Source organism: Caretta caretta, chromosome 1 (genome assembly GCF_965140235.1).
Source record: "Caretta caretta isolate rCarCar2 chromosome 1, rCarCar1.hap1, whole genome shotgun sequence".
NCBI classification, from domain to species: Eukaryota; Metazoa; Chordata; order Testudines; family Cheloniidae; genus Caretta; species Caretta caretta.
In genome coordinates, this window is record NC_134206.1 from 245,143,976 (window position 1) to 245,170,188 (window position 26,213).

The window sequence follows — 26,213 nt, forward strand, 5'->3', positions numbered from 1 at the left end:
CAGAAAACCTCACTGCTAAACATTAAGAACATCAGTACTGACCTTAGCTTGGTGTTAGGAATTCAGGAAAGTGGGCCCTCAGGAAAGTGAAAGCAGGATTTATTTTAAATGATCCTTTTATGAAAATGACTGTGGTTTCCAGCTAATCAGATATACGCAGTCGATAAATAGCCTTATTCACCTTGCAGTGTCTTTGAAGCACTTGGGAACAAAAGCGTTGTTCTCGGTGGTTGAGGCAGAAGAATTTTGCTAAACATACTTTCAAAGACTGTGCTGTTAGCATTACAGGATATTTTAAAAGGTAATTGCTCTGAGAAAGGTCCGCAGACAGTGATTTACTAATGAGATGCCAAACATGGGAAATCATGCAAAGGTCTCAAACATGTAGACTAAGATAAATAGCGCAAAAGAATATACTCAACAAGTGCCGGTGAAAACCATAAAAAATATATATATAAAATATGGTTATTAAACATTTAGAGCCAGAGAATGCAGAGTTTGGAAACTTCCTTGCTTTTCTCCCTACATATAAACCACCACGTAAAGGGAAATATCATGCAATTTACTGGAAGAAATAAATAATTCTACATTAAATATCTTGCTATAACTAAGGAACATACTTACAGAAATGTGACAACCAGCTCTATTTTAAAGTAAAAGCCAATGGACAACTATATATAATAAAATGGTTTGATAATAATACTTTGCTTTAATTGCCTATAGTGTCTATAATCTGAAAAGCACCAAACCCTCCTGCACCATATGTAGCTACATTACATATAGCAGCAAGGCAAATACTCTAAAAGCAACACATAGACCATGAGAGATGTTTAGGTTTTAAAAACATAAATAATGCTTCCTTCCCAGCAAGGCACAAAAAAAGGGGAATACCCTTTAGCTAATATTCATAACACTTAATGCTTGTTTGAGGCAGAAACTGCCATAAGGTGCTTTGGCAATACTGGTCATGAGTACAAAGGCCAAGGAGAATTCAGTGGTAAGGCAGAAGGAATAAAGTCAGTGACAAGGCACATTAAATTCACCCTAAAATGACCTCCAACTCTTTCAGGTATGGTATCCTCAGTTTTATGATTCTCCTGTCCACATTGATTTTGTGAATGACACCCCGCCCACACCTACCCAGTTCTTCCCCAACACCAACATAGCCTGAATAAAGTCTAGGATTGGGCCTAAGCATAAGGAGCATGGAATCTGACCCATTGTATGCTCTGTAAATTTTACAGCTACAAGTAGAGGACAAGTTGCAATTGAATCATATTACTAATAAAGCAATGGCCTAAAAATGCCAAGGAGAGTGGCAGAGCAACCATTTAAATGGTATTCCTTTCATGCTCCCTGAATAATTGTGATACACCAATGAAAAAGCTATTGGCCTGACAGTATGCCAGGCCTCCTTTCTCCCCACTGTCTCAGCAGGTACAGTTCCCTTCTGCATGGAAAGCCAGGAACTATAAGTAGTTGCTTGTACTACTGACCATTTCTAGCATCAGAGGGACAGTAGATGCTTTGACTTACTTAGTTGGTAGCCAGAATTTAAAACTGGATCTTTATTGTCAGTGACTGTCTTGTAATTCACCTACCCCTAAATCTAGAAAATATAGCAGCTCCTTTCTTCATCGCTAAGGTTGGGTTTACAACGTTCTATTCCTGCCCCGTCTCTTTTCATTAAGTTTTATATAAAATGTTGGGGTTAACAATAGGGTTTCTGCCTTTCTAGCCTTCCCCTCTGCCTCTCCCCCCCTCCCCCATACACACAGACCTCAATCAGTTTCAATACCTTTCTTAATTGATCTGGTTGTTTATGGAAAGTTCTTCTCTCTAACAGCCACTCAGGACACTTTCACATTGGCGACTGGAGTTTGAGGCCAAGACTTTCAATAGTGACTAGCAATTCGAGGTGTCCAGTTTGAGACACCTGAAAGGAGCCAGATTTTCAGAAAAAGTTAACCACCTCCCTTCTGAAAACGAGGCCTCATTAAGCAGTCTCAAACTGGGCACTCCCAAACAGATGAACCCCAAATCACTGGTCACTACTGAAAACCTTGGCCTGCGATTGTAGCGGAGTCTTTCTTCACTCACAGTACAGGGGAATCCAGAAGTACTACAGGAGACAAGCCTATTAAACCCCATCAGGCATTATTTGCTACAGTCATTGGCAGCTGAGTGTAATGGGACAGATTGTGGCAGCTGAAAAATGAGCCTGCAGATATAAAGGGTATAAACAGAATGGCAAGTCTTATTCAGGTGGTGGTGCAGTTCTTTCTGTCCTTGGAGACCTAGACAGCATGTTTTCCAGAAAGAGGAACTATGGTCAATGTGTCACAGAGGGTGACCTGTAACAAAGTCACCAGTAGGTTACAGATGCGCAGAAAACAGGAGACCTTTTGTGAACCCATTTAATCAAGGCTCCTAAACAGATTATTAGGCAATAGAGTTTACTGATGCATTTCCTTGTTACACAAGAAGAGTAGCAAAGTTGAAACCAACAGGAGCAAAGGGAAAGAGAAAGAAGCAGTGACACTCATTCTACTAAACAATCGAAAACTGGACAGCTGCGTTTCCAATTCATGCAGTTTTCAGTGTAAAACTCTCTCCAATGAAATATGTGGCTCTGTTCCAAGCATAGCATATGCAAAACTAGTGAGAAGAAACCTCAGAGCTATCAGTCTATGTTCTTTCTGGGGTATAAATATAGAGCATTCATAAAATTAAATGGAACAATCAACCTTCATGGCTTAGATGTCCTTTATCAGTACTGCACATACATTCCAACAATGTGATTACCCTAATCACAAGCATAAACAACAAATTAGTCCTGTTTAAAATTTAGTGGCAACAAAGCCATCAATCCAACACATGCATTCTGTAATTACAGTCCATGTAATATATTCTATAATTCTCTGTGTGCGCATGCCACATGGGCATGCACCCCTTTCCCTCCCCGCCGGAAAACAATTCAACATTTACTGTGCTGATATCTTTGATTTTGCCACAGTCATTGGCATGCAGGATCTCCTATTCTTAGTACCACAGAACAGAAAATGCTACTGGCAACCAGAGCACGTGTGTGTTTGCACATGTGATAGAGAATAGCAGCTTGCATCATTGTTGTAGCCATGTTGGTCCCAAGATATTAGAGAGACAACGAGGGTGAGGTACTATCTTTTATTGGACCAAATTCTGTTGGTGCAAAAGACAAGCTTCTGAGCATACACAGAGACCTGAAGAAGAGCTCTGTGTAAGCTTGAAAGCTTGTATTTTTCACCAACAGAGTTGATCTAATAAAACACATTACCTCACCCACCTTGTCTTTCTAGAGATTAATAGACATATATATAATACTTGCCTTATTAATGTTAAACCCATTCCTTAGCAAAATTGTGAACTATCACTTCCAGGTTATACTGTGTTATTGGAAGAGGAGAAAGGTGAACAGATAATTAAAATGTGAATTCATGGAACTATTTCAAAAAGAAAGCAGAAGATTTGATTCAATGTGAAATAACTTGATATGCCTCATGCCAAATAGCACAAGCAAACTAGCCAAGACTGCCTGCCATTTGTCTGGTAGAACGATGGTCTTTGCCTGTACACGTGAGTTCCGTCATCTTAAAAAGTCACTGATTTCTCATTTAGAAATGCGATTTTTTTTAAGAGTCTAATAAAAAGAAATTGTGCCTGCATGTCATGTTCTCTGTACTCCTTTTCCCCCTCCCTGACTTTATAAATAGTAACATACACATGAAAACAGGATAATTTGTTTCTACAAAATTCATCTGCTCTTAGTGTTTGTTCCCCACCTTAACTCTTACTGCTTGGGACATCATAATCCTCTCCACAGCAGGTAATGATGCAAATTATTGCAAAAGCTAGTAAAAAAAAAATGGGAAAACTGTTTATCAAAAAATCCTTTTTTCTTACTGAAATTCAGAATATTTCAGCCCTCTCTAATTATGACTAAGCTGTCACAATAAAACAAATTCACATGTAGTACCCCTTAATCCAGGATTCGTTACTAACTCCAAGTTCAGAGCAGGTTTGCTATAAGGCTGGTAAACCTCGTTCCATGTCAAAACGCTGACATTTATGGTTTAACAGGGGTTGGACATGAAACCAGATAGTTTGGGATGCATTTTACTTTGTGTTTTGTTGTTCAGTTGAACCAGGATCTCCAAGGAAAAATGGGGGTTCAGGCGGGGAGGAGGGGAACCAACTACACAAGGCTCAAAGTAGCAAACAAGCACATTCCTAGGAAATGAAATCCCTGCATTGCACACAACCCTAATTTTGACAACTGGTAAAAGATAAGAATCTAGAGAAACATCAAGGAATAAAGGGTGTGATTTCAGAACTGCTCAGTGTTGAGCAAATGGGAAATTTTATTATTGCCTTCAGTTGGAGCAGATTTAGATCAAAGCGAAGCCCTTTTGAAAATCCTCTCCAAAGATTCTGATTTTACATCAAAGTAGCTAGCAATAAAAAATAAAAGCAAGATAAATACAGAAGACATATGACCTGTAGGCAGAACTACAGCATGCCTAAATAGACTGATTTCCCATGTTTTCCCTATGGCATCAGTTGACATTTTAAAGAATCCAAATTAAGGACTCAACGGTCCAAAAATCTTTGTCATTTTTATCCTCCTATCAAGAGCACATGTAGAACTCTGGGCGTGCAAGCAGTATGAGCAGGACCTGCACTTTTTAGCATAATTCAAGAGCTGTCTGTTACCATATAATGGTTTTTCAGCATAATTATCTGTACACTTAAGGAAGGAACTCTTTTAAAAATGATCAACAAACCACTAGGTAATTATTTCTTCTCACTTTTATCAAAAGAGATGACTTCACCAGTTGCAACTATCCCTTATTACTGGGGACGCAAGTACTCCTTTTCTTATTTTAGACATATATTTCATCTCTGTCCCACGCAAATCCAGTATAATCTCATTTACACATCTGCAGTGCAACATGTATCTGCAATACTGATCTGTGAAAGTGGATTTAAATAACATTGTCCACAGTATGGTTGTGGTCATGTTGTCCCAGGATATTAGAGAGACAGTGGTGAGATAATATCTTTTATTGGACCAGCTTGTATTTAAACAACATGTCATTTATGCTAAATAATGATTTCCAGGTCATTTTCAACTTATTACACTCAATTTTGTCCTCCTTATTGTGTCTCATATATATGTTTTATTTGGTTTAGAGATATAGATAAAAATATAAACTTAATCCTCAAATGCTAGTGACAGACACCTGAAGCCAATGGCAAAGCTCCCATTGACTAATGGCAATTGAATTGGGCCCTTGGGTCATGAGCAAAGCTCATGGAAATCAAGGAGAGTTTTTCAGTTGACTTCAGTGGGCTTTGGGTGATTAACAGTAATTTAATAAAGCACTTTTGGCTAAATTCTGGTCTCAGACCAAACAAATGGGAGCAGCATGCATACATTCAATGGCAGCATTTAGCCTTTTGGATTTGCCTGTGAGAGTTATAGGGAAGTAGTTTTCCTCTTACTGTCTATTGTTTGGAAAAAAAAAAAAAACAACTTCAATTGTTTTTATTGGTGATTTCCTCAACGATTAGGTAACAAAAATAACATATAAACTACAAGATTTTAGTGTACTTTTTAAAAATTACCTTGAATGCTGTTATGCAATGTAAGCTGAGTAATATCATCACCACCACCAGGAGAACTGTAGCTAAATTCCTCACATCCCATATCGACTCAATTAAAGGAATACTCCCAACCTGCCAGTCATAGCACAGAGTAATTGGTGCTAGCAGAAGCCAGGAATTGAACGCCAGGAGGTACGAATAAGTTAGAAATCTGAAAGATGAAATGGAAATACAATACGTAGAATGTTCTCGATTCCATGTAAGTTTTTTCTTATGTTGAGAGCAGACTGAGTTCATGGTGATCCAGGATATAGTCAATTATTGTCCCTTATACTGGAGAAAAAATAAAAATATATGAAGACAGCAACATACCGTTCTATAAATATAAGTCTTCAACATGTGTTATTTATAAACACCATAAAACTTTAAACCAATTATCTCTATATGAGAATTGTACATCAACTTTGAGTGGCTTGACTGTTCTACATATATTATTGGAATGTTATATTTTTGAGGTGAATAATTATTTTTGTACCTGTTTTAATTCTATGTAATGTTTTATTTTTACAAAAGAGTAAATAAAAGTTAAAATTAGAGAGAGAGAGACCCACCCATCAGTCTCTTACAGCAGTATTGCTGGACTCCTGCGATGCAAAGCAGCCCTAATTCTAGCTTAACCAGCCATCTGAAGATTCCCTCTGTGCGGAGGAATTCATGTAGCTTACAGCTGCTACGCCAGCTTCTACATCAGACCCCCTGCCTGCTCTCTGGCACAGTCGGCAAGAAGCCCAGACCAAAGTTGGTGATTTCTGGCTCCCATCGTAGCCCTTGGGGGGCATGAGCAGTTGGCATAAGGGAGGCTGCAAAAGTAGAGGGGGAAAGAGACTTCTAACTTTGTAATTTGCTATTTGTAATGCAGAGGGGATTGGGAGGTGGGTGCATGGGAAACATGCTACCTTTTGGGACACGTGAAAGCTTCTGTGGACTGGAACAGGAGCAATACGAATGCATCCAAGTAAATAATTTGACCCTGAGTCATTTGGCAGCTACTTATCTGCAAACCTTAAAGCTGCTCCCTCAAACCATGTTTACAGAAGAGTTTAAATACATTTCTTTGTGAACTGCTAAAATTGGTCGAATACTCACAAAGTCCACTGAGGAGAACTGTGAGATTCACAGACTATAAACTTTCATTGTTTTTTTTTTTTAAAAAGGCAAATATATATAGAACCAGAAAGCGCACAGACTTGCATATAAATAATAAATTTATACAATATAGCACTTTTTCATCAGTCTGGCTTGGTTTTTGTATATTACACTCTGGTTGCTCAAAGATTTATTAAAGTGATCCCAAAGGACTCCCAAGACATGTACAAACATATATAAAAGATCATTTCATCCACCACTTACTGTGAAAACAGAGCAATTACTCAGCAGTATGGAGAACACTACACAGTATTTTAGGACAGGAGGTACAGGACACTGTGTCTAACAATGACTTTAGGCAGGCAGTATAGAATTACCCATATTGGAATTTGGCTAAAACACAGGGACTCACAACCCTAACTTTTTTTTTTTTTTTTTGGGGGGGGGGGGGGGGGGAGTTTAATAACAACAAGTGGTTGGGATTTTCATTTTATTTCTCATCCCAAAAACACTATCTCCAGCAGCATACTGTCCCAACACCTGAGCTGATCAAAAAGTTGTAAGGATGTTTCACTGGAAAAATTTCCTTTTCAGGATAGTTTTTGCAAAGAAGTTTTTCCAATTTTGATACAAAGACTGTAAATCCCACAATTTTTAGGTTCCCCTCCCCCATTGTTTTCCTCCTTTTTTCATTTTGCCATTGTAAAGGGAAAGAAAAGGAAAGGAAAAGAGTGTAAGGAAGGGGTTTTTTTCCCTCCCATAGGAGAAAAATATGAAAAAGTCAGTTTTTCATCTAAAAAAGTTTTGAATAAAAAATTTTGATCAGTTCTACCCCTCGTCACATTGGGCCATTGGCTCATTACTCTAAATGAAAAATACCATCTTCTAAGCCAGCAAAATCACTTCCTGCAGTACATGGGGGTTCCTCAGAGATTCACCAATTCAAAAATGATGTAGCTTAGCCTTGATGGGATTATACAGCACAATGTCGTATGGCATGACTTGCCATCTTTATAGAATCACAGAATCATAGAATCATTGAATACTAGTGTTGGAAGAGACCTCAGGAGGTCATCATCTTCCAAATGAAAGCCATTCACATCATTCAGTGAATAGTGCCAGGCTGTAACATTGTTATAAACGTGGCTAAGATTTTCAAAAGTGATGAGTAATTTTGGGTATCCAACTTGAAATGTCTTAAATTTTCAGCGGATGAGTTATCCGAGTTAATAAAAAGGCCCTTAGGGCAACTTGTGTACTGGTATGTTCAAAAAGCATCTCAACTGTCATCCCATATGGAAGATGCATCAAATTACCAGGCAATTGTGAAGCCTCATCACACTTCAACTATTTATCTTCAAGGGAGGGAGAGAGAAACAACTTAATACAGACGAGTGAAATGCTGATGGGTTTAGATAACAGACAGGTTGGTCTTCAGCATCCACTCTCCAGGATACAAGAGATGATAAAACTTTATGCAGCATGTAACAAATATGTGGAATTTGTTGTTACAGCAAATTGAATCAATTTAATGTGATTTAAAAAAGAATTCCAAATAGATATATAGGCAAGTGTAATATAAAGCTGTACACTCTGCTGGGAAGTTAGTTCAGGTTGATGATGAAAGGTTTTGTGAATGGATCTATTTCCCCCCTCACTGAAGTGTTTTTGCCTTCCCCATAAACTTCAAGCACAGTCTACTTCTGGAGGCAGGGTACCCAAGTAGGCAGACAATTATTCTGTTCAGTTATGGCAACACTCGGGTTCCTTAAATGCAATTTGCCAACAGCAGTGAACTATTTCAAAGCCTACAAAAGACATTACGTACCATGTACAGTTGGCTCTGATGCACATCGCCGTACATCAGAATAGAAAACCCTTGGCCATTTCTCCTGTTATTAGTTCTGAGAGCTCTCATTTAACTTGCTTGGTTTAGAATGCATGCACCATGTATCCCAGAATGGCAAAACTGAAAAAAAATGATTTTCCATCTGGCCTTTTCAAATTGCAAAAATTCTATCAGTGATGTTTCTTGTCACCAACAATTTGGGCAGTCTTTCAATTTTGGTAATCTTGAATGTTCTGTCAGTTGTGTACCTAAAAATGTTGGTGGTTTTCAATTTTTATGTCAAAACTGGAAAATTTACACACAGTTTTTGCAAAACTGCAGAATATCCATGAAATCCTGCATGAATATGGATGAAACCCTGCAGAATATCCAGGTCTAAAAGATTTGTTTTCCACAAATAGTGGATAACTGTTTTACCATCTATACTTCAATGTGATCTCTCAGACTGAGCTAAAGTGGTAAAAGCAAATGTTTCTGTAAAGAGCAATGCAGCATTCAAAACTTTTCTCCAATGCTTTCAGACAGACCAATGAGGTGAGAGAATTATCGAGATAGAAGGGAATGGTGTAGGGTTCTCTGTGATGTGAAGTAAATTTTTACAATGTATGAACCTGCACCCCTGCACATTGTATTGGAAGGGAGGGACTAAATATGCTACAGGTTTTAGATAAAATATAAATCTCTTGAACTGACTAAATTTTCTTAGATTTTTTGCTTCCATTATTTAAATAGATGGGGGAAGGGAGGAGCCACATTCAGGCACCCATGTGATTGCCTGTAAATCCAGCACTACATCTCTTACCTAGCATGTTTGAATAAAGAAAAAAGTTCAGTGCAGGCATAACCTTTCAAAAACATTATTTCAAAACCTGACATAGGATAGAAATAATTTGCAATTTTAAACAGAAATGAAACCACCTGGAATTATTCCAAACACTAGTTACATTTTAGGGGCCTAGATATAGTCAGCAACTAAAATATTTCCTTTTAATTAGCTGTCTGACAATAAATTAAATTTTAAATTAATCATCGCCCCTGTATTACTACTCATTTCTGCTGGAATTTCAAGAGGGGGAAAAAGTACAGTGCTTAAAACATTTCTCTCTGTCAGACCTGCTGCATTTCAGCCCAGATAACATAGGGTAACTTGTCATGGTGAGGAGACAACTGGAGGAATTAGCCTCCTAATTGGCATCACTTACTGTTAATTGACATGTCCCTCCCACCCTCACAAAGCCAGTTAACTGGGTTTGCATTGCAGTGGAGATCAATTTTTAATTGCACATTGAACATGGAAATACAAGTTTCAGCAATTGTCAAATGTGGTTTTCCCAGTCCCCCAGTCTCTGAAATATTCAGAAGTTGCAAGCTTTCTTTAGCTCTTAGACGCCGTCATGGTGACCCATACTTTCAAATCCCCTAAGGCTAGATTTAATGTCATGTGCTTTATTTGGCACATCATTTATTGCATCTGTTGCAGAAAACAGGAGCATGATTCTGCTATCTGAACTGGTTGCCTTTAGTGCAAAGAGTGTTATGTTAGGCCACTGTTTAAACTCAAACAATATAGGGCACAAATACTTGAAGAATTGTCTGTTGCCCCAGGCAGTAACTGAAAATGATTTAGAATGGAAAAGTCACAGTCTCACTATTGCCAACCCCAACCATACAGAAATCACTGAGTCTGCTAAAAAAAATCATGTCTGGGTGGGTGTGTATAATTTGCTTTTTGGACTGGTTTTTGAAACTCAAGGGTTCAGGTTTTCAGGCTTTTCTTTGCAACAATGACTTCCTTTTTTTTCTTTTCTTTTCTTTTTTTTTTTTTTTTTAAAGAGAAGGCTGATCTCCTTGCCTAGTCACATGTGCCAGGAGTGTGGCTTTAAGAAAAACACCAAATATTGTGAGAGATAATAGAATTGTGAGAGTTGGCAACACTAAATCCTGAGAAGGCCTTCTCTGCTAAGAGCCTGCTGCACTTGAATGCTCTTCTCTCCCCTACAGATGCAGGAGGATACCAAACAACACCCACGGGGTTAGGCTAGGGTTGCCAACCCTCTCGGTTTCTCCAGAAGTCTCCCGGAATTGGGCTTTATTTCCCGGAGGCTACTGAAGCCAAACCAGGAGATTTTAGGCCGCTAAAAGTCCGACGGCACAGCAGGGCTAAGGCAGGCTCCCTGCTCTGAGGTAAGTACTGCCCGGCCAGAGCCAGCACCCCAAACCCTCTGTCCCAGCCCTGAGCCCCCTCCCACAGCCAGCATCCCAAACCCCCTCCTGCACCCCAACCCCCTGCCCCAGCCCAGAGCCCCCTCCTGCACCCAAACTCCTTCCCAGAGCCCACACCCCCTCCTTCATCCCAACCCCAGCCCAAAGCCCCCTCCTGCACCCAAACTCCCTCCCAGAGCCCGCACTTCTCACCCTCTCCCCACTCCAATCCCCTACCCCAGCCCTGAGCCCCCTCCTGGAGCCCGCATCCCATCACTCTGCCCCAGCCCTGAGCCCTCTCCTGCATCCAAACTCCTTCCCAGAGCCCGCACCCCGTCCTTCACCCCAACCCCAGCCCAGAGCCCCCTCCTGCACCCAAATTCCCTCCCAGAGCCCGCACTTCTCACCCCCTCTCCACCCCAATCCCTTCCTGCCCCAGCCCCCTCCTGGAGCCTGCACCCCCTCCTGCACCCCAACCCCCTGCCCCAGCCCAGTGAAAGTGAGTGAGGGTGGGGGAGAGCGAGTGTCTGAGGGAGGAGGGATGGAGCGTGGCGGGGCCTCGGAGGAGGGGCAGGACAGGGCAGGGCAGGGCAAGAGTATTTGGGTCTGTGTGATTAGACAGTTGGCAACCCTAGGCTAGGCTCAGGATTTGTTCGGTTTGTAAATTTTGTTAATTTCTCCCCCTCTGACTTGATTCCTCTGTGAAGTTCACTCAGGCTTGTTTCTGACTGTAGGTGTCTCCATCCCTACAGCCTCGCCCACTATTACAGGCAGTGCATGAAGGCCAAGGATGATCTCTATGACTGCCGTTGGAAAGTGCAAGGACTGCCCCCTCCAGGCAACCCCTGCAAACGGTATGGGAAGAAGATAGAGCATGACCCGCCTTCTTTTTGTCACAAAGGATTATGCAGCCTATTCCCCCACTCCAGCCCCCAAAGGGATGGTGTAACAAACTGGAACATTGTTAAGTGGCACAATTTAATCCTCTGGGTTACTTTTGTTATGGCTGCCAGAAGATGTTGGGCCTGGGAGCCTAGGAATAGAAGAAAAGGAGTACTTGTGGCACCTTAGAGACTAACCAATTTATTTGAGCATAAGCTTTCGTGAGCTACAGCTCACTTCATCGGATGCATACTGTGGAAAGTGTAGAAGATCTTATTATATACACACAAAAAGCTTGAAAAAATACCTCCTCCCACCCCACTCTCCTGCTGGTAATAGCTTATCTAAAGTGATCACTCTCCTTACAATGTGTATGATAATCAAGATGGGCCATTTCCAGCACAAATCCAGGTTTTCTCACCCCTCCTTCCCCCCCACACACAAACTCACTCTCCTGCTGGTAATAGCTTGTCCAAAGTGACCATTCTCCTTATATTGTGTATGACAATCAAGGTGGGCCATTTCCAGCACAAATCCAGGGTTTAACAAGAAAGTTTGGGGGAGGGGCGGGGTAGGAAAAAACAAGGGGAAATAGGCTACCTTGCATAATGACTAAGCCACTCCCAGTCTCTATTCAAGCCTAAGTTAATTGTATCCAATTTGCAAATGAATTCCAATTCAGCAGTTTCTCGCTGGAGTCTGGATTTGAAGTTTTTTTGTTGTAAAATAGCGACTTTCATGTCTGTAATCGCGTGACCAGAGAGATTGAAGTGTTCTCCGACTGGTTTATGAATGTTATAATTCTTGACATCTGATTTGTGCCCATTTATTCTTTTATGTAGAGACTGTCCAGTTTGACCAATGTACATGGCAGAGGGGCATTGCTGGCACATGATGGCATATATCACATTGGTGGATGTGCAGGTGAACGAGCCTCTGATAGTGTGGCTGATGTTATTAGGCCCTGTGATGGTGTCCCCTGAATAGATATGTGGGCACAGTTGGCAACGGGCTTTGTTGCAAGGATAGGTTCCTGGGTTAGTGGTTCTGTTGTGTGTGGTATGTGGTTGCTGGTGAGTATTTGCTTCAGGTTGGGGGGCTGTCTGTAGGCAAGGACTGGCCTGTCTCCCAAGATTTGTGAGAGTGTTGGGTCATCCTTCAGGATAGGTTGTATAGGTTAATAATGCGTTGAGGGGTTTTAGTTGGGGGCTGAAGGTGACGGCTAGTGGCGTTCTGTTATTTTCTTTGTTAGGCCTGTCCTGTAGTAGGTGACTTCTGGGAACTCTTCTGGCTCTATCAGTCTGTTTCTTCACTTCCGCAGGTGGGTATTGCAGTTGTAAGAATGCTTGATAGAGATCTTGTAGGTGTCTGTCTCTGTCTGAGGGGTTGGAGCAAATGCGGTTGTATCGCAGAGCTTGGCTGTAGACGATGGATCGTGTGGTGTGGTCAGGGTGAAAGCTGGAGGCAAGTAGGTAGGAATAGCGGTCAGTAGGTTTCCGGTATAGGCTGGTGTTTATATGACCATTGTTTATTAGCACTGTAGTGTCCAGGAAGTGGATCTCTTGTGTGGACTGGACCAGGCTGAGGTTGATGGTGGGATGGAAATTGTTGAAATCATGGTGGAATTCCTCAAGGGCTTCTTTTCCATGGGTCCAGATGATGAAGATGTCATCAATATAGCATAAGTAGAGTAGGGGCGTTAGGGGACGAGAGCTGAGGAAGCGTTGTTCTAAATCAGCCATAAAAATGTTGGCATACTGTGGGGCCATGCGGGTACCCATAGCAGTGCCGCTGATCTGAAGGTATACATTGTCCCCAAATGTAAAATAGTTATGGGTAAGGACAAAGTCACAAAGTTCAGCCACCAGGTTAGCCGTGACATTATCAGGGATAGTGTTCTTGACGGCTTGTAGTCCATCTTTGTGTGGAATGTTGGTGTAGAGGGCTTCTACATCCATAGTGGCCAGGATGGTGTTATCAGGAAGATCACCGATGGGCCTCTCCTTCTGCCCCTCCACCCCCACGAACATGATACAGTTCTGTGGTGACCTGGAATCCTATTTTCGACGTCTCCGACTCAAGGAATATTTCCAACATACCTCTGAACAACATACTAATCCACAGAGACCTCCCTACCAACACTACAAAAAGAAGGATTCTAGGTGGACTCCTCCTGAAGGTCGAAACAGCAGACTGGACTTCTACATAGAGTGCTTCCACCAACGTGCACGGCCTGAAATTGTGGAAAAGCAGCATCACTTGCCCCATAACCTCAGCCATGCGGAACGCAATGTCATCCACAGCCTCAGAAACAACTCTGACATCATAATCAAAAAGGCTGACAAAGGAGGTGCTGTTGTCATCATGAATAGGTCAGAATATGAACAAGAGGCTGCTCGGCAGCTCTCCAGCACCACTTTCTACAAGCCATTACCCTCTGATCCCACTGAGAGTTACCAAAAGCAACTACAGCATTTGCTCAAGAAACTCCCTGAAAAAGCACAAGATCAAATCCACACAGACACACCCCTGGAACCCCGACCTGGGATATTCTATCTACTACCCAAGACCCATAAACCTGGAAATCCTGGGCGCCCCATCATCTCAGGCATTGGCACCCTGACAGCAGGATTGTCTGGCTATGGAGACTCCCTCCTCAGGCCCTACGCTACCAGCACTCCCAGCTACCTTCGAGACACCACTGACTTCCTGAGGAAACTACAATCCATCGGTGATCTTCCTGATAACACCATCCTGGCCACTATGGATGTAGAACCCTTTAGCTCATCACTCCCTTGTTTAAATAACCCAGGCGCTTTACCTGGTACGCAAGGGGGTTTTAGTTCTTTCTAATGGTGACAAGAATTCATTTACGTCCTTTATTAGGAGAAGAGTTTCTCACTCACATATTAACAGCAGAACTCATTTCATCTCTAGGCTCTTTCCACCGTTTGCAAAGCTCTAAATCAATTGTGGATGATGAGCCACTTCATGACACTGTTGTAAAACACATGCTGCTGCAATTATAACCTGGTGATGTTATTTGAGGTATTGTATTTGAGTTATATTTATTTGCATATCCTCTAGGGCACATATCTCAAGCAGCTTAACAGTCCAGTCATATCTTCTGCAGGAATTTACTTGTATCTTGTCAACCTATACCATTTTCTTACAATAATCATAAAATAATACGTTCTTTCTCTGCCCAGTACATTCTGTGTTCATAGAGTAAAATCACATTTGTTTAAATAAATAAAATGATAGATCGGTCTCACAAAGTCCGATTTCACATCATCAGTAGGAGACAAGATCCAAATGTCAGCATAAACATTAATGGAGGGGAAAAAGCCCTCTCAACTGCAAAAAATATAATGGCTCCATAGAATCCCTTTCATCATCACAGAGCTGTGGCAACTAGAAGAAAAGCTGCCTATCAATACAGTGCTGGGTACACAGAGTACAGAAATACAGAGCTATATAAGCAGCTGCAGCTTGCTGAATAGTAAGATGTACCTTCTACTACAAGGTACAACTGTGGAGGAGGATGCTGTATAAACTGTACTGATCTTTCTATTCATTAATCTAGTAGGTCTGTTTCTGAGTCTCCTCCTAAACTTTGCTGCTAACTAGTTGAAAATATCAGATTTTTAAGAATGAGGCACATTCAAATCAGACATTCAAACGAGACTGATCTTCCAATAAAACCTGAGCTCTTGGGGATCATCCTGATAATGTTGCAATATGCAAAACCCTGGGGCTGATCTTGTTCTCCCCAAACCTATAAATCCCTGAGAGTTTTGTGTTCAAATGTGATCCACTTTCCTAGCTAAAAAATGGTAGCAATGGATTCCAAGGGGCACCCTAAGCCAATCTAACAGATTGATGGCTACACACCAGGGCTTCAACCAAGGTTTACAGTAGGGGGGAAATGGTGAGTCCCCTGGGCAATGACTGACATATGGATTACTACTCCCCAGGAAGTTAAAAACATAGATCTCTTGGAAATCAGTCGAGATAGACATTTTTAAATGGTCTAAAAAGGCCATGGGACCCCAGAGAAAACAGCCTTATCTTTACCTATCCAGTGCCAACAGAAAGTGGAATGAATACCAAAAAAAAAAAAAAAAAAAGATACTGGCTATTTGCCTCAAGGGGTCAAGCTACTTTCTCCAGCCCTGTGTTGGCAATGGATTTTAAAAATGAAACACATGGCTGAGAGGAATAAATGTCTGATGCTAATGTTTAAGCTGTGCCTCTTTTCCCAAAGCTATCTTTGGGTGTTCAGGTATTTGCATTCACAGGATATTCTGTTTCACAAGCAGGGTTTGTAATTGGCTCCACAGCCCCATTATAAATGCCGGTTAACAACCAATATTTCAGGATAGCAACATTTATCAGGGTTTGCTCATTAAACCATATAAGATTAAGTAAGAGACATGTTCAACTCTTTGGCCTGGAGTAGGCAGGTTCACACTTCAGGAGAGAGACTTGTGCTTTGTCATTTTACCATGAGGGTCCCACCCCCTCCTTTTTTAAATGAAAACATATTTTAAAATTTAATATATGGACTGAGGGGGTCCCCATGTTAGTGAGCCAGGACTTCTTGCTGTCTCTGCATTTTCCTGCCTTACCCAAAAGTGAACACTGAAATAAAAAGTCTATTGTACATATTATACTGAAATGCAGATTAAATGAAACACACTGAGAAAGCAGCAAGAGCTCCTAAACTCAGAAAGTGTGGCCAAGAGTCAGAATGCTCTGGATGGCTAATTAATGGGCTGGTATATTGCAGAGGTTGGTTTTAATATTGCTTTACTAGCCTAGGGTCTAGTGCAAATCCCATAGGGGTTGTTGCCTCTGACTTCCCTTGCCTTGCCAGACAAACCTAGCTGGCGCAGGGATCTGCTTCCACAGCAGACGTTTGCTCCTTGAGCTCAATAGCTCTATTCCCTTTGAAGCCTCAACAGTCATAATTAAATGCGTCACTTAGAAAACAAACATAAATCCAAATGAAGTGTAAAAGAAGTAAACTTTGGTGGATGAGTGTTTCTTCGGGTTTCTGAATTTCCACTGTGTTGAATTCTCACATATCTGATTGAAACACTTAACACACACACAAAAGCCAAACTACGGAAAAAAAAGTAGTTTGACCACATAAAAAGTGCTATCTACCAAAGCAGTCATATTGTAAAGCAAATTAAAAGACACAGTTAGGGCTCGTTCATGGCTGCAATAGATGGATTTATGGCTGTCAGACAGCCAATGCCTGCAATGGTTACTATACAGTTACACTTGGAGAGAAACTTATTTTTTTAAATATTTTTATTTGGAACTTACTGGTAAGGTTGCTGCTGTTATCTGTCTCTTACACTATCTGTGAGACATACTGTACATTGAATATTTTTCCTCAGTCTTAACAAGGCGTTCGTAATACAATATGTACTCATCATTATTCAGAGGACTCAAATATTTTCCCTCAAGAACAGCAGAATAAAGAAACGCTGTGCAGAATGTCTGAAGCATGCCAAGCCTACTGCTGAATGCCCTGCTAAGACTCTAACTGCACTTCAGTAAAACGTTTACATCAAGCTTTGTATCGCTCAATCCCTTTATAACTATTACATCTTTCCTCCATTTCATCCTAACCCCATTAAGCATGTCACAGAGGCTTGGTTGAGGTTACATTGTGCTGCAGTTGCTTATCCATAGCAAAACTTGTGACAGCAACTTGCAGCGACTTCAACTCAAGTTTATGAATTTTATAACCAGTGGTTCATTAGACCGGGATTCCTTGTGTGGAACACAGGAGGTCCCATTTCCCATCTCTAGTGAGTCTTCAAGAAGAGTAGGATTTCCTGTACCTTTTATTTTCTGCCTTGGCTGAAAGATGGATTCAATCACGTAACAGGCCTATTCTGCCATTCTAGCATTACCTCTACTGGAGGTCATTGTTAGAGGCACAGGCCATCATAATGGAATATGCTGCAGATCTCACTGAAAGTTTAAATTCTTTTGGTGACCCTGGAAGACAGTACTGTCCAGCAGGGTCTGTCCATTAAAGCATTCATAGGACTTGTCTACACGGCAAGTTACTAAGTGGCAAGCCAGGGTGAGAACCTATTATGTACCGGCTTTCTGTGCCGTAATGTCCCAAGTGGACAGTGATACAGTGCAGTGAAAGACCCAGAGTGTGGCTTAGAGTAACAGTGCTTCAAAGTGCAGTATGGTAAGCTGCACTCCGGGACTTTCCCTGCCCTATAGCAGGCTCCACATGGCAAGTTAGTGAGCACCAAGCTGGGGCACTGTAGATTACCACATACACATGCCCACACTCTGACCTTTGAACTACTCGTTTGTATCCCTGCACATGCAACAGAATTGCAGAAACTTTATTAGGAGGTTGAACAAACAACTGATTCACTTTAAAAAGATTTCACATTGTCACAATTATAGAATACATCTACTTCCGACAGTTAAGAAATGTGGAAATATATAGTTTTACTGAGGTTAATGCACATGCTTGTGTTGTTGAAGACTGGGAAAGCCATACCAGTCACACAATAAATATTAGGCTCTGGTGAATTAGTTTATGGTCCATGTCCAGCTCACTGTGGATCACATTACAAAAATCTAGAGCTGAACAAAAATTTTCCATTGGAAAACACTGATTCAAATATTGAAATGTTCCATAAGAATGTGTTGATTGCAACAAAACTTTAGGTGGAAATCAGGCAGGCAGGCAGGCTGGCTGGCTCTCTGGGCTCCTGACTGATAGGCTGTCCAGCTGGGCAGCCAGTTTGCCAATCCAGAAATTTTCAAGAAAATTCCATTTTGGTTCTTCTAAACTTTCAAAAATTTTCATCCCACAAAAAACTGTGTATTTCTGATTTGGAATGGGGGGGGGGGAGGGATCTGAAAACACAAAATTTTCTGTAGGAATGAAATTCTGGTTCTTGCCCAGCTCTACAAACAAAACATGTTTATAGCTGGTACCCTTGTTGGCAGCTATAGCACAGGCTAAGAACAGAATGGGCACTGGACAATGAACTCTTCTTTCCTTCTAAAGATAGTTACTTCAAGTCAGGGCTGACACATATCAATGGGACAACACAGGGAAGGTCGGCCTGCTCTCTGTACCACACCTGTCCTTCAGATAAAGAGGAGCTCAGTCTGCAGTGATATCAATTAGTTGCCTTTCAGAAGCATGCCACTAAAAAAAACCCTGTGCTATTATCAGGGAAATATTCACTCTTATACCAAATAATTTAGTTTTTCTTTTAAAAGCTACCCCAGTCATTGCAGAAAATGTAAAATGTTAATTGCAAATATAATAAAACATTTTCCATTACAGAATAATAAATAACAAGTCATACTGGGTTGGTTTATATTATATAACCTTACTCTTAGTATAAACATGTTAAATAGCGGAACAAACAAGCTAAGTCTTTTATACTATGATTTAAGAAATATGTTATTATTAGACACTTTAATGTAAATTCTAAACATGTATCATATGTAACAATTTAGAGCTTTCCAGATTAGCTAGCATGTTCCCTGCAAGCAATTTTAGTATTGCTAGTAATAGGAAGCTGTTGGCACGTTATTAGAGTAGTTTCTCAAATGAGATCCAGTTCAATTTTGCTCCAGATGTTGAACAACAGTGTCTCAATCTCAGTCTGCTAGTCTCAGCTGTGTTTGAGCTTTAGTCTTTAAAAACAACAAATCAGCATTCCAGAAAAATGGTATCAAACAGGACTGCTACTCCTTTTATTTGGAATCAACGGGGACATTGGAACAAAAACTTTTCAATTACTTTCACATCCTCTCTTCAAAACAACATCCCCACAACTATGATCCTTCTTGCATTATCAAGCCAAGCATATTCTTTGTTTTATCAATTAAAGCAAAGCCCCTGAATATAAATCAGCTCCCCATCATCATCCTAAAATACTGGTTTGGTCTGACTCAGAGGGAAGAAGGTCATTTTCTGCATCATAACAATACTTCCGGAAGCTCCAGTGTGACCTCAAATCCAAGTACTGACTTAGCCCAACTTAGGTTGTGGAAAGTGACAACACCCCAGCCTTGGTTTGACTATGAGGGCAATGAAACATCATTGCTCCAATATCAGCTTCTTTATGCTATTTCACCAATGAATCTAATGATAAAAAACAAAACCTTCTGCTAACATAAATTGCAAGTGTCAGACCATTACTTTTAATTAATCCCTGGTAGCCAGGCCCAGCTAGAGATATATCTTTGTAAGAGCAAAAAGAATACCTGAGACCCCTATCTTGCCTTATATCGTCAAAGTGCTAACTGCTCATTAGCACTCCAGAGGGATTTTTAAGTATCATTTTTTCCATTTTACAGAATCTGCATCTGAGACAAAAAGGTCAAGTGATTTTCCCCACATCACAGAAAAAGTTAGCATCAGAGCTGGGATACCTGGACTCCCACTGCTATGCTCAAACCACTAGGCTACAAACCTTGCCCTTATAAAGATAAGCTTGTTGGTTTCAACAAAAAAGCATAAACAACAACAACAAACAATAACAGCATAATACCACAGGCATTGTTGCATGCTTCAGGGATTCAAATAATGCCAATTGTTTTCTAGTCTTGGGAGAGCAATAAGGAAATACAGTTAAGTGTAGAAGTTAACCAACAAAACAAAGATCTGTTTGTTCCCTGACTAAAACATTTTAGTTCAAGAAAACTACATGTAGTTAATAAGTTTGTGCAGTTATTGGTACTGTACCTTGTAAGTAAGTAAGGTGAGAATGAAGCTGGATTGTCCTGTTCTGAAAACATTGGCATGGAACCTCCCATTATCCAGAAACGGAAATATAAAACAAGAATCACCTTCAGAGAAGAACAACATCTATTGAAATGGTTACCTCCTTTTGAGCAATATTATACCATACATGGAAATCCAAATCTTTAAAATGAAGACTCAAATTTTTTTTATTTATATTTTTTTAGATGGCTCTTTAAGATTCAGCAAACACTGCAGAGAAATCAACACAAACTAGGGCTTGATATCAAATTAATTTCCAGGGCAGTTATGGAATCAATTCCTATTAGCATCAGTGGCATAGCAGGGTGTTAATCCTTGAACATCCACTAAAAAACAAACCACGTTATGAATATACATAAAAGGAATTTCACAAATATTTATCTGTATAATTTTCTACCCTTTTCTGTCATAGTGTCCCGCCACAGTGTAAGTGTGTACTACTGCCATGGACTGTATGGGATATCAAGCCTTCTCAAAACAGACAATGTTTGTGAGTATGAATGTGTCAATACCTTTTCTCATGCTGAGTAATACCTCACTCTGCACGAGTTCCACAGATTTATTTTTGAGCTGGTTTCAAGGGGATTACTTGTGTCATTAGCTACTGTTCCAGGTAAGGGAAACAGAATCTGGCATGTAGGGGGCAACAGGGAAGTTATGCTTTAAAATTAGCAAGCTTTTGATTTCTCCTTACTGCCTGTCCTGCTAGCTGGAGCAGCATGGTCACCTTCTTTCTGGAGATGGGGTTCATTCTTTACACTTGCAGTGATTACCATTGAAAAGTCAGTATTTTCCAATTAAGCCACAGTGGTATATTTTACACTGTAAATTTCCCCACTATTTAGAAAAGGATCAACTGTGGGATATTTGCAAATGTTGATTTTTTAATGATGACCTATGTAAACTAAAAGAGAATTTTAACTAACTGTCCAGCTGAAATTTTATTGGACTATCTTTCATGATTAACTGCTAGTTAACACCACCTAGTCAACCACTTAAAATAGAATTTCAGCTGCAATTTCAGCTTTCTAGTTTTGTTGGTGATACTATTCAGCAACATTAATGTTAATATTATTTAGGTGTACAATACCACATTTTTAAAATCACTCATACTTACATAACTTATTACTAAAGCAGCCCTCTTCAAAAATGGCCTTGCAGTATACAAGAAATTCTGGTTGTTACTTGCGGTCAGGTAGCTGAAATGCAAATTAACAAATACTTGCTTAAATACTTAGTAGAAAGTAGCTTGTTTTTCACACTGAAAAATCACTGGCACAATGCTCTAACCATCCTATGTCTATCAATGTGTTAACAATAAAGCTATAACGATAAGCATTTGTATCATTTTGCATTTTCAAAGCATTTTCTAATTAGAATTAGTCAACATTTTATTTCTAAATTTTAACAAAAGTTCAAATGAAAAAAATTGCAGAAATTATCACAATTGTTTCCCCAACCAGCTCTATTTACAACCATCAACTACTTAATGCTCACAAATCTCCATGTATGACTTGCCCAGCAAGGAAGAAGTCACTATCAGGCCATGATTAAAACTCAGAAGCTCCTTAACCCAATTATGTGCTCAAAAACTAGAGAAGGAGGCATAGTCTGTAAGAATTGAGCTTCTTTAAAACATCTCTCTTTTTAAGTAGAGTTCACATACTCCATTTCTATTACAAGTCACTTGACTAGCTTGTTATGATTATTAATTGAAGTGAGTCAAATGCACAGGTGGTGAAGCACTAGAATGAGTTACCTGGAGAGGTGGTGGAATCTCCTTTCTTAGAGGTTTTTAAGGTCAGGCTTGACAAAGCCCTGGCTGGGATGATTTAGTGGGATTGGTCCTGCTTTGAGCAGGGAGTTGGACTAGATGACCTCCTGAGGTCCCTTCCAACCCTGATATTCTAGGATTCTACAGGATGCCCTTCGTCTGTGGAAACCCTCCCTGCTCCACAGGCAGGTAAAATTAAAGGCTTGAGGTCAAGCCTTATAAAGCTCAAAAACTTGATCTCTCAAAATTATTCTAATACAGTAAAATGTTCTCCAAATTCTAATATGCATTTTAAAATAATTAATGACCCTCACTATGGCACTAAAGTAACTAAATACTAAATATGCTTATATAGGACCCTACAAACTTTTCGTTTTTCTGAGGAAGAAAAACAAGTAAAACATCGGCGAAGACAGTTGAGGGGGATAAGTATTTAGGGGGTGAAGAATGTTTTTAACTTAGAGAAAACAGAAGAAACATTATCTTTCAGCTTTTTGGAAAGTGTTAAAAATAAGGAATAAAAAAAATCAGTTTGTACAATCTACGAAGATTATGAAACAGGTTACAGTGCTTGTATTCAAGTGAGCACTCCAAGCAAAGAAAGAGTCATGCTTTTTCCTGCAAACATCTAGTATAGAAATTTATTTTTGATTTCCTCTCGAAATCTATCAATACACAGGATCATCTAACTACCTTTAGCCCTTCAAGTCACAGCAAAAATGAGGTCACAACACTTCCTCAAGAAAGAGAGATTCTTAATTTGTGGCTTTTTGTTCAACTTTTCGATAGCAGGAAGTTAGTGATACTAGGCACCTTTGAAATATGAAGAAAAGCTTTCACTGCTGACAAAAGCAGCAGAACCAAAACCTATATGAGAAGGAATTACAGGTTAACAACAAAAAGAAAAGAGAGTGCAGCTGGATATACTCTAAAAAATGCAATCTCTTTAAAAAACCTTCTGTAAGCATCGTTCCTAAAACATAGTAACCCAAACTATGTACTGTAGAGAAAGCTGGATAACCTCAGTCCCTTGTCGTCTACTTATTTATAAATGTTGACATTTAAGAGTAGGAGGTGACTTAAATGTCAGACTGGTCTTCAAGACCCCAATCCTGCAAGGTGAAAAGTTTTCTGAACTCCCACTGATTTTAATCAGGCCCCAACTTCCCAGAACAAGGAAACTCAGACTAGTCTTCAGGTTTTACACTTCATGAAAGGTCAGACTGGCCTTCAAGTTTTCACTATGGCCCTGATTCAAGGCCCACTGAAGCCAAGGGAAAGACTCCAAGTGACTTCAACGGGGTTTGGATCAGGCCCTGGACTTTTGTGCCAGTTGGAATGTCTCATGAAATTCAAACCTCTTATGACTTTTAGTAAGCAACAGAAGTGGTTGGTTGTATTTTGTTTACATTATTATAGGCGGGGCTTGTAGCGCAGCCTACTGTTAAGGTTGCCTAACACTTCCCATTATAATAGCCTGTTTACACTTGGTTAACATCTGTCAAATTTTCTTTTCATGCAGATTCCATTACGAAATATGTTTTTCTGACTTAAAAAGGGCTTGTGCTATGAAATCTACGAGGAAAACCATGAAAGATAATAACATCATACTCTGCTTGTTGATCCAGCTCTCCTGGCCATCCAAGCTAGAGAAGTGGCATATATGAAATACCAACCCATGGGTAACGATATGGGTAACTTAGCTCATCAAAATGCTGTTTTGCCAGAACCCTGGTGTATTCTGGATGTCTTATGGGTGGTATTACTGGTCTCAGAAAGACTAACTAGGAAGACATCTTACTTGTGGCCAATGTGAGCAAAGGACAATTCACTGTTCCTGTCGCAAATTCCACAGAGCTGCAGATCAAGCAGGAAAAGTAAGTTTTCTAAATAGCAGTCATGCACAGCTTCCAAAATACACAAGGTAAAATTGCAGCTTAGAGACACAACCTGGATCTGGTTTGTTTTTCTAGTGCAGCTTGCTTGTTTGGTTTGTAAGTTGCTAATGATTCTTATTTGGTAAGCTAACCAGGATATTTAAAATAATAAATGTAATTGTTTTGCACTTTTGCAAGATTTCATTGTTTTGTACCTTTATAAAAACAACTGCCTTTTATACCGAGTCAGTCACAGATCAGAATTCTATTCACTTGCTAGCCACACAGCCCTGTCAAACATCTAAGAGTATGTCTGTACTGCAATTAGACACCCACGGCTAGCCTATGCCAGTTGACTTAGGCTTGTGAGGCTGGGGCTAAGAGGCTGCTTAACTGGGGTGTAGATGTTCCGGCTTGGGCTGCAACCTGACCTGTGGGATCTGTCCACCTCACAAGGTCCAAGAGCCTGGGCTCCAGCCTGACCCTGAACAGCTACACCACAGTTAAACAGCTCTGCGAGCCCGAGACAGCGGGCACATGCCAGCTGTGGGTTTTTAACTGCAGTGTAGACATACCCTAATACACCTCTCTGTTCAGAAGGATCACTCCACATCATCAGCTCCATCCACATATGCACAAGAACACAGATTCCTAGTGCTCATGCACACCCCATACTGGAGTCAGGGTGGGACACAGAGAAGAAGAAAACTGTATATTACCAGTAGCTCTGTGCAACAAAAAGAATGATCTCACAAAATATTAGTGCCTCATCATAACAATACAGTAAACATTTCAAGATGTGGATCTCACTGATTTTAATGAATAGAGCAAATTGGAGCAGGAAATCCAGATTGCCATTTCTGCTAACCAAGTGTGAAAAAAGAACATTTGGACAGAGGTTTCAACTTGCCTTCATGCCAACTCTCCCACAAAGCAAAATCCACTATGTAACTGGCTACTTGCTGTCTTTTAAAAGCCTGAGAGGAATACTCCCTGAAGCAACACAAAGACACAATAAATCCAAAAATGCTTAATAACGCAAGGATTTCTCTTACCCACTTCGAACAGAGGCCAAGACAGATATTTGGCAGCTTTGATTTCCTGAAAAGTACAGCTCATCCTGAAATCAATTACATTATCACAGCATTCAGAGATTTTATAACTGAGGACAGCAGGTAGGTAGCCTAGTAAAACTCAAAACCATGCAGTTTACAGCAACGTAAAAATTCCTGGTACCAGATGGACTGTGTGTTAATCAAAACAAAGTTCTCTAAGGAACAGACCTCTTTTTTCTTTTCTTTTAACATTTGAGGCATCCCAAGTTGTCGTGACACTATGACAATTGACACCAGCTGAGGATCAGCCCCAATCCGTAAAGTAATTCTTTTCTGTATAAAACAGCAACTCCTTCTCTCCTCCTCTCCACCCTCCACCCAATCACCTTGGGCACTACAGAAATACAACAAACAGTTAAAACATTAAAAAAAATACTTTAACATCAGGGATCCCAGAAGGAATGAGGTGAGATCACATTGCTAAATACACACACGCCCCCCCTTTAGTGTCTTATTCTTCTAGAGCTGGAGAGAGGAGACTCCATCTCCAGAAGAACACAGTTTTCCATTTCCATTCCCACAGCCTCTCTGTCAAACCAAGCCCCCTCTAGCCCAGTTGCGGGGGAGGCAAAACAATCACAACACTATGAAAACCCACATATACCAAAGAGCAAAATAAGAGCATTATTAGGAAATGGGTGGGAAGCTTATATCCAGTGACAAAGCCATCCTTTGAAAATGCAGTTCTCTTGTGGGGATGGTCAATATTCCTTCAGTAAAAAAAAATTGTCTCCTTTTCTACCTACTCACATCTTCATCATAATCTGCCCAGCCAACTGAATTTTGTATTCAAGTAGTATCTTTGCACCCTAGTCAGGCTTATTTTTCCTGTATGAAGAGACACATTGTGGGACAAGCTGTCAATGACATTCCAGTGAGAAAACAAGAACCAAACACAGACACAGGGTGAAGCTGAAAAATA

The 26,213-nt window shown here is 40.3% G+C and overlaps 1 protein-coding gene across 3 annotated transcripts in view; it reads right to left on the reverse strand.

Annotated features, from left to right (window-relative positions):
* Window positions 1–26,213, reverse strand: part of TMTC1 (transmembrane O-mannosyltransferase targeting cadherins 1) — a 179,519-nt gene that overhangs the window by 91,062 nt on the left and 62,244 nt on the right. For all 3 annotated transcript variants that reach the window (XM_048829275.2, XM_048829284.2, XM_048829264.2), the window contains 3 exons: window positions 21,643–21,724; window positions 20,487–20,590; window positions 5,668–5,857 (listed from right to left, as the gene is read on the reverse strand). In XM_048829275.2, coding sequence (XP_048685232.2) covers window positions 5,668–5,857; window positions 20,487–20,590; window positions 21,643–21,724 — 376 coding nt within the window. The remainder of the gene's footprint in view (window positions 1–5,667; window positions 5,858–20,486; window positions 20,591–21,642; window positions 21,725–26,213) is intronic.